An 11,790-nucleotide genomic window follows, 5' to 3' on the forward strand; every position below is an offset into this window, starting at 1 on the left:
CTCCCAAGTGCTGGGATTAAAGGCGTGTGCCACCACCGCCCGGCTTACTCTTTCTTGTTCTGTGTTTTCCAAGCTTTCTGGCATTCCTCATTATCAACCATGTCCCCCTGTATACAGAAGCACAGAAGAAATGCTTGTGGACTGAATTACTAAATCAGGAATTGAATGTACAATCCCTTGATCTACAGAACCAAAGCTTCTCTGCTGGTAATGGGATTCTTTGTCAAGTACCTCATTGCTTGGACCACAAATGAGGTTCTGGGCTTGGCATCCATCTCATGAGAGCAGAGAACTTGTCTATCTACTCACTCACTTACCCATTACTATCAAAAACTGTGTGTTAGGATGGACATGGGTGGCACACAACTCTGGTTCTAGCTATAGAGGTGGCTGAGGCAGGAGAATTGCTTAAGTCTAGGAATTTGAAGCCAGTCTGAAGCCAGCTTGGAAAACAAAGGTGAGAGAATCAAGAAACAAACAAGTTCACGTGTTCAGACTAGGCCTTTTGTTCAACCAGGCAGTGGGACCTATCCAAGGTCATATAGTTGCATATCCATCTTCTAAAGCCACAGTCATACTTGCAGAAGTTATTGTGGGTGTCCCTGTGTGTGGCTTTTCTTCAGTAGCTTTCAGTTATGTTTTGAAATATATTGGAAATTGGAAATATGAAGAGAATAAAAGGAAGGGGAGGAAAGCATAAGAATGAAGATCCATCCATCCCTCCCTCCCTCCCTCCATTCATTCATTCATTCATTCATTCATTCATTCATTCATTCATAAAAAACACAAGGGCACTGTCGGCCAGGCTCTGTACCTAGGATGGTGATAGAAGTTCTCCAACAGCAATCTTGACCTCCTGGAGCCGACACTGAAGGACAGGAGAGTTCTGACTCTCTGGAAGGACAGCCTTTTAAAGCTGGCTGAGGAGAAACAAGCAATGCCGGCTCCCAGAGACACCCATCCACCACGGCGATGGCCACTTTTGTAGAGGGAATCTCTTCTTGTCCTGGGAGAGGCCTGAACCAAAGGAAGGTGGGTTACAGTCCTTGAGCTCAGGGGATTTCAGATCTGACTTAGTCCTTGCCCTTGGAGGATGAAATCTAATTCAGAGGAAGAGAGCCGACATCCAAGGGAGTCACAGACAGCTTGGGGGACTGAGTATGATCAGACAGAGAGGGATGGGAGACAAACACACTCAAACAGCAATTCACTCACACACACCGAGTCAGCAAGTCCTGCTGGGCTCTCCAAAAGCAGGGTCTTTTGAGCAAACACAGGTGCTGTGAACAAGTATGAAGAGAAGCAAGAAGGGATCTTCCTCTGCTCTCCTCCTCCCTCCAGAGAGTCATTTCTGGAAGTCTCCAGAGGGACCTGGGCAGCTGCTGTGTGTCCAAGCCTATCAGCCCCTCAGCTGTCACTCTGCTCCCAAAATAGCAGTCGTAGTGGGGGGTGGGGTGGGGGTAGGGTTGTTTATCTGGGAATGGAGGTGGGGAAGGGGCATTATAACTTGCCTAGCAAGGGCAAGTCTCCAAGGGATATTCCTGTCTCTTCTGGATCTTTCTCCCACACTTTGAGGTATGAGTCTAAACTCTTGCAGGACTGCCCCTGAGCAAGGTGTTGGAGGGTCAGAGGGTAGTCAGCCCCTTCACGTGGACATGGGCATCCAGTCCAGGCAGGGGGAGGGCCCTGTATCAATGACAGCTTCCAGGAGCACCTGCCCCTGTGGCCAAATATAGTCTGGAGTCACTGGCTGGGGTGATAAAGTCTGCAGGGTCGGGGCTGGGAACAGCAGACAGAAGCTGTCTGAGGTGGACTGCAGAACTCAGGAGCAGTACCCAGGAGGAGGCATCTCGGGGAGACTGTGAGTAGGCCGGGAGACTGGGCAAGGAGACGGCCCGAGGACTTTCAGGCCTGCAGGCCTGCTTTGGTTGAAAGAGACAGAGAGGGAAGCTCAGGGACTCTGACAACCGTTTCAGCGGAAGTCAAACTCCAACCAAACACCAATGTCCTTTGGAAGGGGTGATCACTGGATTTAGGGGTACTGGCGTGAATACCTTCCAGGCAGAATTCCTACTCTACACTGTGGAGAGGGAAACCTGGGGCTCTAGCTATCAAGCTAAGAGTCCTGTCCTAGGTATCCAGCAAAAGGTTGAGCACACAGGGCTGTTGGTGTCTCCACAGATGGCAGAGGCTGAAGCGGCACAGCTGAAGGAGGAAGGGAACCGGCATTTCCAGCTCCAGGATTACAAAGCGGCCACCAAGAGCTATAGCCAGGCCCTGAAGCTGACCAAAGACAAAGCCCTGCTGGCCACACTCTACCGGAATCGGGCAGCCTGCGGCCTGAAAATGGTCTGGGGACAGGACAGCTTGGGTGGGCTGAAGGTGGTTAAGGCTGGAGACAAGGTTGTGATGGCCCGATGGAAGTGAGCCGTCATCACCCTCACCATGCCTTCTAGATCCCTTGAGTTGGCAAATGTGGCCCTTATTGCCAGGGTCACTGCTCTAGAGAAGCAGGACACCACCAGTCACAGTCGGCCCAACACAGGTGCTTTGCTTTTCATATGTTGGGTCACTCCTTTGAAGAGAGCCCTGTGACAGCCATTGTTCTCATTCCTGTATCGACGAAGTCAAGAGACCCAAGGTTTCCCAGGTGCCAGGGGCCTGGCATTTAAACCTGGGGTTGCCGGACACTAATGCCCATGCCTTTCTTTTTCTTTCTTTCTTTTTAAAAATTACTTATTTATTTTACGTATATGAGTACACTATAGCTGTCCTCAGACACACCAGAGGAGGGCATCAGATCCCATTACAGATGGTTTTGAGTCAACATGTGGTTGCTGGGAATTGAACTCAGGACCTATGGAAGAGCAGTCAGAGTTCTTAACCACTGAGCCATCTCTCCAGCACCAAGCCTGTGCTTTTCTATACCTGGCATGGGGTGCATCCTGGGCCTTTGATAACCTGCAGTTCCCCCGCTAACTTCTCCCCTCACTTAGGGAATGCTGATTGTCTCCACTGGGCCCTCACTAATGGAGTCTCTGGTTCCTGTTTCTCAGGAGAGCTACGCCCAGGCAGCCTCAGATGCTTCTAGAGGTGAGCTCCACACTTTACCCTCACCCAGCATGACTGCACAGGAGTTTGGATCTGGCTTCTATTGTTAATAGGTGCTATGATAGTCTGTGGGTTCTGAGGTCAAGAAAAAGCTGGAGAAAGAAATGAAACCTCTGGCAATACGTAGGCAGCTCTCAGGTGGAATAAGAAAGATTAGGGGAATAAGGAAGGTTTAGTTTCACCTTGGGGGGCTTTAGGACCAGACCTAGGATAAAGAGGAAAAAAAGGACAGGGAGGAGTTTGGGAAGGAATAGGGAAAGGTTTTTTGTTTTTTGTTTTTGGGTGTTCTGGAACTAGCTCTGTAGACCAGGCTTGCCTGAACTCACAGTGATCAGTCAGCCTCTGCCTCCTGAGTGCTGAGGTTAAAAGCTTCCACTACAACCATTGGGCCATCGGGCTGTGACAGATTTTTTGATAGAGTTGCCTGGCTGCCTCATAAAGGAGTGGGGGGCACTCTATTTCTGGGGATATGCAAGTATCAGCGAGATAGAACCCTGGGACCCTGATATAGGAATCCTGTGGTAGGGGAAGTATTGGGAATCAAATAGAAGTTTGGAGTGCTGGGAGGGATGAGGGAGAGAGGACTTTTAAGCTTTCTGTCAACCTTGGGACTTTATGGGTCTTTCTCCCTATCCAAAAAAAAAAAAAAAAAAAAAAATGGTATAAGCCAGCTAGTTCAAGTAAGGAAGCCAATCCTTCCTGGGCAGTAGAATAGGGGGATCAGTCTTGTACCCAGCTCCCCTGAGGATCTGCCTGTCCTCCTCTGTAGCCATTGACATCAACTCTGCTGACATCAAAGCATTGTATCGGCGATGCCAGGCACTCGAGCATCTTGGCAAATTGGACCAGGCCTTCAAGGATGTGCAGCGCTGTGCCACCCTGGAGCCCAGGAACCAGAACTTCCAGGAGACACTGCGGAGGCTCAACACCAGCATCCAAGAGCAGGTAAGCTGGGCCCTTCCAGAGAACTTCGGCTGTTTCCATCCAATTTTTAGGGAGAGATGGGCTAGGGAGGTTGAGGTGGAAGGATAGAATGAGTCCTGACTCTTCAATTACAATCCAGAGTCAGCACAGAGCTTGGGCAGTCTCCATAGAACAGTTAGGCAAGTATGTCTACTTGTGAGTGATGGAGAGAACCGGGGTGCTGGGTGAGGGCACAGTCTACTCATGGTGAAAGTCCTTTTACATTTCAGATGGAAGCTTTGAAAAGGAATTATGATCACTTAGTGAGTCTCCATTATTATGACTGTAGGGGGATTAAGGTAGCCAGGAATCCTTGGGAATCAGGAAGACCAATGGGAGATAGAGGGTCCGAGCCCACGGGAACATGAGATCTTTTCTACACTGTCCAACTTTGGGGTAGATGGACAAAGGCATGAAGAGCCAGAGCAGAGGAGCCCTGAATCCTCCCCTGGCTCAGCTACTTGTTTTTCGAGTCAGGGTTTCTCTACTGTCCTGGAGCTTACTTTGTAGACCAGGCTGGCCTCGAACTCAGAAATCTGCCTGCCTCTGCCTCCCAAGTGCTGGGATTAAAGGCGTGCACCACCACCACCCAGCTACTAACTTCTCCCCCCCCCCTTTTTTTTTAAGATTTATTTATTTATTATATGTAAGTACACTGTAGCTGTCTTCATACACTCCAGAAGAGGGAGTCAGATGTCATTACAGATGGTTGTGAGCCACCATGTGGTAGCTGAGATTTGAACTCAGGACCTTCAGAAGAGCAGTCGGTGCTCTTAACCGCTAAGCCATCTCACCAGTCCACTAACTTCTTTCTGGTTAACCTCTTAGACATGTCAGCTTCCTGCTATAAGAAAGAGCAGGAGAGCAGTAGCTCATTCTGCCCTCTGCTCCAAGATATTCTGTGTGGCTGAAGCATGTCACACTCAGGCTCGGTGTATTGGGGGTGAGGGGTGGGTGGAAAGGAGGGGGAGATGAGAAAAGGGGTGGGTGAAGGAGGAGCCTGCTCACCCAAACAGATGAGCCCAAACAAGCAGGAGAGATGAGCAACAGCTCTCAGCTGTAGGAGGCATGGAGGGAGCTGGCCAGATGATCACTTAGACCACCTTATGAAAGATTCAGAGTGGCCCAGGGTGGGCTGTGTGAGGGTCTAGATCTCTAGACAGGATGGTTTCCACTCAGCTGGTGAGATGTCTAAAATCTGCTTCTGGTTTATTAGCCTAGAGATAAATGTCTAGCTTAATCTCCAATTCAACATCTAATAGTTTATTGCTTATGAGATTCTTGTTTGGGACAGGGTCTCTCTATGTAGCTCTGGTTGTCCTGGAGCTCACTGTGTAGACCAGGCTGGCCTTGAATTCACAGGGATCTATCTATCTGCCTGCCTCTGCCTTCTGAGTGCTGGGATTAAAGGCATAGGGCACTATCCCTGCTCCTTGTTCACCTTTCTATCCGTGGAATCTAGAACAGTGCCTAGCATAAAGTGGTCATTCAGTTAACATTAAAATTTTTATTATTAGCATCATCATCACTAGTTGTTGTTGTGAGGGGGCTGTGGGGCCAGAGGAAGTGGAGGTTGGTTTTCTCCTCTCACCTTTGAGGGTTTTGTGAATCAACTTAGGTCACACACACACACACACACACACACACACACACACACGCACACGCACACGCACGAGCGTGCACACACACACACACACACACACACACACATACACACACACCCTCCCCTGATTTGTTCAAAAATGAACAGATACCCTAGGGTCCAGAGTAGATCTGTTTTCTGAGTTGAATATATAAAGAATAAGTGTGTGCCAGCTTCCTGCATTACTTAGGGCTCTCTCTCCTCAGCTTCGTGTGCAGTTTTCTACAGACTCCAGGGTACAAACGATGTTTGAAATCCTCCTGAACGAAAACAGCGAGGCTGATAAGCGGGAGAAGGTGAGTGATGCGTCATTCTTGCCAGCAGAGGGCGCTCTCTCCACGTGGCTCCGGTGAAAGGCTTCCTCAGCCTGGGATGGTAAGAGGGCGGTAACCATGACTATGGAGAAAGCTTGGCTCCGCTCCGAGTTTTAATCTCATTAGAAAACGGCACTACAACAGCTACATATGGTCAGAGTTACACATTTTGTACATACAGTACACTCACTGGAGTGAAAACATCCAGGCAGAGTGGAGCTTATCTGTGATCTCAGTCGGGTTGATCATGAATTCAAGGCCAGCCTAGGCTACACAGTAAGACCAAAATAAACTAAAGTCAAATGTGAAATAAATAGGAAATGTGTTCCTGGGTTTCCCTGAACAAACTTTAAGTGTGTTGTAGCCACAGGTACAAGCAAGACGGGCAGCACAGCTACAGAGCACGCTCACCTTGCAGAATCCAGTCGGAGATCCCTACTCTAGGTTTGCTTCTGTTCTTTGGCATTTTAATTTTCTACAATAATTCCGTAAGAGGAGAAGAGAGTGTCTTAGAGACTTCACACCTCACAGAGAGCAGAAGGCATTAAGTCTGAGTCAGGCATATGCCTTTAACCCCAACATGTAGAACATGGAAATAAGAGAATCAGGTGTTCAAGGCTAGCCTCTGCTACCAGTGGCCTCTGAGGCCTACCTGTGGTGGCCAGCGAGATGGCCAGAGGGTAAAGGTGCCTCTTGCCAAGTCTGACAACTTGAGTTCGATTCCCATGGTAGAAGAAGAGAACCAAGTTCTGCAGGGTATCTTTAACCTATATATATCTCCATAATAAATAAATTATAAAAAATAGAGAAAAATAGAGAAAAAAAACTCAAAAAAGAAAGAATCTGGCATTAACCATAAGAAGGGCCAACACAGACAGGCAGTGGTGATGCCTTTAATTCCATCATTTGGGAGGCAGAGGCAGGCGGATTTCTGAGTTCGAGGCTAGCCTGGTCTACAGAGTGAGTTCCAGGACAGCCAGGGCTACACAGAGAAACCCTATCTCGAAAAAAAAAAGGGGGGGGGGCAAGACTGAGGTGAAGCCACTGTGGCGAATTGAACAGCAGGGTCAGACGACGTCTTTGTTTAAAGTCAGATATTTTGTTTATTGAAACTTTGGCCTTGGTTTTGATTAAAAAGTATTCCATTAAACACCACTTATCTGGATACTGGGCGATTTGTTGCCTCCTTAAGTTTTGCACCTACAAGGCATATCTAACTTGCTTCACTGCAATTTTGATCCCAAGAAACACTGACACATTCAAATATTGCTTTGTCTCATTCAGAAACACTGCAAAGAGGTCACGCTGACACATTAGAAAATATTGAAATATTCACTGGTAACAGTCACCTTAATCAGACCATCTGATCTATCTCATGTTTCTCTCCAGTCTTTGAGTGAACATTTAAATGTTTTGCATTTATTTATGTCAGAACTTGGGTGATGATGCCCAAGGAAGAGCAGTGTATTCGTTTTGTGGTCAATGAATTCACATGACACAAAAATGCACTTTAAAGCTTCTCTGAGGACCTAATGAGTTTTCATGGATAAAGCAGCTTTTGTTTGGAACAGCACATGGCCCTAAGCTTATAGCAATGTTCAGGTCACATTTGCCCGAAGTCTCAGCTACTTACTACTGTCTTAGGGTTTCCATTGTTGTGAAGAGACACCATGACCAAGGCAACTCTTTTTTTTTTTTTTTTTAATATTCATTCATTTATTTATTTATTTATTTGTTTTTTTCGAGACAGGATTTCTCTGTGTAGCCCTGGCTGTACTGGAATTCACTCTGTAGACCAGGCTGGCCTCAAACTCAGAAATCCATCTGCCTCTGCCTCCCAAGTGCTGGGATTCAAGGCGTGGGCCACCACCGCCCGGCTCCAAGCCAACTCTTATAAAGGAAAACATTTAATTGATGCTGGCTTACAGTTCCAGTGGTTTAGTCTATTATCATCACGGCAGGAAAAATGGCAGTATGCAGGCAGACATGGTGCAGGAGAAGGAGGTGAGAATTCTCCATCTTGATCCACAGGCAGCAGAAGGGGAATGTGTCCTCCAGGCAGTCAAGAGGAGACTATTTTCTGCAGGCAACCAGGAGGGGAGAATATACCAACATTCAGAAGAAACAGCCTGTGTACTAGCTCTGCACTGGGTTCATGGTCAAAAGCCTCCCTCTGGCTTCCTGACAACCTCCATTGCTTCTCCCTCAGGCTGCCAACAACCTCATTGTCCTGGGCCGTGAAGAAGCAGGGGCTGAGAGGATCTTCCAGAGCAATGGAGTGGCTCTGCTGCTGCAGCTTATGGACACTAAACGGCCTGAGCTGTTGCTGGCTGCTGTGCGGACCCTGTCTGGCATGTGCAGTGGCCACAGAGCTAGGGTGAGGGCCTGAAGTTTGGGATAGGCAGTGTGGAGGGCAGCTGGTCCAAGGAAGCAGAGAGTGGCACCTGGTCGGGACTGTGGTTGGCACAAATAGAACTTGAGACAGAGCCTCAAGGGTCTCTTGCCTCCCAGCCTAGCTCGTGTGAATCATGGTTCGAGAGTGCTTGGGCCCTTTCCCTGCAAGCTGGAGGTGGGCTTGACTAAGCAGAGGCGTTTGTTGAGAGTTGATTCTAGGAAGAGCTGAATATAAAAGCATTGTAATGCGTATTTCTTCATACTCAGCCTGCAAGTTCAGTGGGTCTTCTAAACTTATATCTCACTGAGCTCCTGCCACCGGTATGGACTCAGTGCCCCCCCAGAACTCCAGCATGGGGTGACATAGCTCTGAGTCTCCTGGAAGAGGTTTCCCAGCCTGTGGACCCCTCTTCCCTATAGCATGAAGTGGGTAGGGCGGTCACCACCCACCTCTTAACCTGGATGCCAAACTGATGAGAGGGGCAGAATTGCTGACTCCGTTCCTGCTGGGGTCTAGGCCACCGCCATCCTGCACGCCGTCCGCATAGACAGAATCTGCAGCCTCATGGCCCTGGAGAATGAAGAGATGTCCCTGGCTGTCTGCAACCTGCTCCAGGCCATCATTGACTCCCTGTCTGGGGAGGACAAGAGAGAGCATCGTGGGAAGGAGGAGGCCTTGGTTCTAGGTAAGAGATAGTCTTCTGTTCTGGCTCATGTGGACTTGAAGGAGGAGCCAGTCACCACCTCACACTGGCAATTCCTGTGTGCATGGATGGCCTGGCCTGATTTTAGTATGTGTGCTGGGGTGATAAAATGAAAGCGGTATAAGCTGCTGAGTACAGGGTTGTCCATTTTTCAGCCTGGAAGGAGCCATGGTGGCGATGGCTCATGTCAGTGTGACTGTCACTGATTTTAAATGTCACTCCTTTTTGTACTTAAAAATAGTCAAAAAGGTAATTTTGGGTTGTTCGTATTTCATCACAGTGTAATAGGAGCTCACTGGGGAGACTTGGAAAGATACAGAAATCTGTAAGGAAGAAAAATATTCCCCCAAACAAACTCTGTACCCAATCCACTGGACCCTTCTTGTCTCTTCCTAGCCATGTAAATATATTTACATAAATATTAATTAAAAACTGGAAACTGAGCCAGGTGCATGCCTTTAACCCCAGTACTTGGGAGGCAGAGGCTGCCAGATCTCTGAGTTCAAGGTCATCCTGGTTTACAGTGCAAGTTCCATGACAGCCAGGGCTACACAGAGAAACCCTGTCTCTCAAAAAACAAAACAAAACAAAACAAAACAAAAAAGTTTGTTAAAACTATACAAAATGTTCTTGGGTCACTGCCAGTCAGTCATTGCTTGGCAATAAGGGGCTTTCCAAGAACAGGAGCTGTGTGAAGACTGTTGGATGAGACAATGCTCAGAGTGACCCTTAGGGATGTGGCTCGGGCATTTCTTTGCTTTTGTGGGGATCAGGATGTGTGAGAGATACAACACTGTCTTTGGAAATTCATATGCTCACTCTACCAGTTAATTTTGTATGACCAAGACCCTGACACCAGACAACAGCTTCAGACTGAGCATTCAGCTTGAATGCTCAGAGGGCTTATCCAGTGGTTGCTTGGCGTCATGCACTTGGGCCGAGCATCAGGCATCATGTTTTGGGAGCAGGTATAGGAGGCATTTATGGTGAACAGGAAGAGGAGGGGGAGAGGGAAGAAGAAGAAGAAGAAGCAGGTAAGAGAAGGAGGAGTAGAAGGAGAAGGAGGAGTTAAGGAAGGAAGGAGTGGAGGAAGGAAGGAAGGAGTGGAGGAAGGAAGGAAGGAGTGGAGGGAGGAAGGAAGGAATGGAGGGAGGAAGAAAGGAGTGGAGGGAGGAAGGAAGGAGTGGAGGAAGGAAGGAAGGAGTGGAGGGAGGAAGAAAGGAATGGAGGGAGGAAGGAAGGAATGGAGGAAGGAAGGAAGGAGTGGAGGAAGGAAGGAAGGAGTGGAGGAAGGAAGGAAGGAGTGGAGGAAGGAAGGAAGGAGTGGAGGGAGGAAGGAAGGAATGGAGGAAGGAAGGAAGGAATGGAGGAAGGAAGGAAGGAGTGGAGGAAGGAAGGAAGGAATGGAGGGAGGAAGGAAGGAATGGAGGAAGGAAGGAAGGAGTGGAGGAAGGAAGGAAGGAATGGAGGGAGGAAGGAAGGAATGGAGGAAGGAAGGAATGGAGGAAGGAATGGAATGGAGGGAGGAAGGAAGGAATGGAGGGAGGAAGGAAGGAATGGAGGAAGGAAGGAATGGAATGGAGGGAGGAAGGAAGGAATGGAGGAAGGAAGGAATGGAATGGAGGGAGGAAGGAAAGAATGGAGGAAGGAAGGAAGGAATGGAGGGAGGAAGGAAGGAATGGAGGAAGGAAGGAAGGAATGGAGGAAGGAAGGAAGGAGTGGAAGAAGGAAGGCATGGAGGAAGGAAGGATGTAGGGAAGGAAGGAAGGAGAGAGATGGGAGGCACTGCCTGAAACAAGAAATGCCTCTTAAGGATCTGCCCTGAGCAGCCGGGCTGTGGTGGCGCACGCCTTTAATCCCAGCACTTGGGAGGCAGAGGCTGGCGAATTTCTGAGTTCGAGGCGAGCCTAGTCTACAGAGTGAGTTCCAGGACAACCAGGGCTACACAGAGAAACCCTGTCTTGAAAAATAAACAAACAAACAAACAAACAAAAAGGATCTGCCCTGAGTGACTTCCTTCCTTCAATCAGACCCTACCTCCTACAGTTTCTAGAATCCCTCCAAATAGCACCATCAACTGATAAACACTTCTGCAGGAGAACTGCTAACACTCAGAAAACAGGGGCCTCGGGCCTTCCAGAATCCTAGACATTTCTGCCATTCTTGATCCTCTCCATGCGAATTTTTCTCTCGTCTCCATTTGCTCTTCTTTTCTGTCCCTCAGATACCAAGAAGGACCTGAAGCAGATCACTAGCCACCTGCTGGACATGCTGGTCAGTAAGAAGGTGTCTGGGCAGGGCAGAGACCAGGCACTGAACCTGCTCAATAAGAATGTCCCCAGGAAGGATCTGTCTATTCATGACAACTCACGCACCATCTATGTTGTAGATAATGGTGAGATGGCTGGGTGTGTATGTGTGTGTGAAGGAGTTTCGGGTTCAGTCATGCCATTGGGTTAGTCTCAGATTCTTGTCTCTGTGTAGGGAGAATAGGGGAATGTTGTCTGGAGAGTGTCTTTAGTCCCAGCTGAGGGGGATGGCAGGCATTTGTGTAGTAGGGTTCCTCCAGGGTGTCTTGAAGCTGTTAGGTCAGTCGGGCGGTGGTGGCGCATGCCTTTAAACCCAGCACTTGGGAGGCAGAGGCAGGTGGATTTCTGAGTTC

At 48.5% G+C, this 11,790-nt stretch overlaps 1 protein-coding gene across 3 annotated transcripts in view; it reads left to right on the forward strand.

The window, feature by feature from the left end:
• The window catches only part of Unc45b (unc-45 myosin chaperone B), a 33,887-nt gene that overhangs the window by 1,385 nt on the left and 20,712 nt on the right, over positions 1-11,790 (forward strand). Inside the window, exons 2-9 of one of the 3 annotated variants that reach the window (XM_031352612.1) lie at positions 844-1,032; positions 2,182-2,349; positions 3,057-3,093; positions 3,881-4,056; positions 5,923-6,012; positions 8,240-8,407; positions 8,942-9,110; positions 11,353-11,523. In XM_031352612.1, the coding sequence (XP_031208472.1) occupies positions 973-1,032; positions 2,182-2,349; positions 3,057-3,093; positions 3,881-4,056; positions 5,923-6,012; positions 8,240-8,407; positions 8,942-9,110; positions 11,353-11,523 (1,039 nt within the window). In that variant the 5' untranslated portion in view covers positions 844-972. Of the gene's footprint in view, positions 1-843; positions 1,033-1,524; positions 1,576-1,748; positions 1,862-2,181; positions 2,350-3,056; positions 3,094-3,880; positions 4,057-5,922; positions 6,013-8,239; positions 8,408-8,941; positions 9,111-11,352; positions 11,524-11,790 lie in introns of those variants that run through there. The other 2 variants (XM_031352614.1, XM_031352613.1) reach the window with 2 other exon arrangements.

This window comes from Mastomys coucha, unplaced genomic scaffold (assembly GCF_008632895.1).
Source record: "Mastomys coucha isolate ucsf_1 unplaced genomic scaffold, UCSF_Mcou_1 pScaffold5, whole genome shotgun sequence".
Lineage (NCBI taxonomy): Eukaryota > Metazoa > Chordata > Mammalia > Rodentia > Muridae > Mastomys > Mastomys coucha.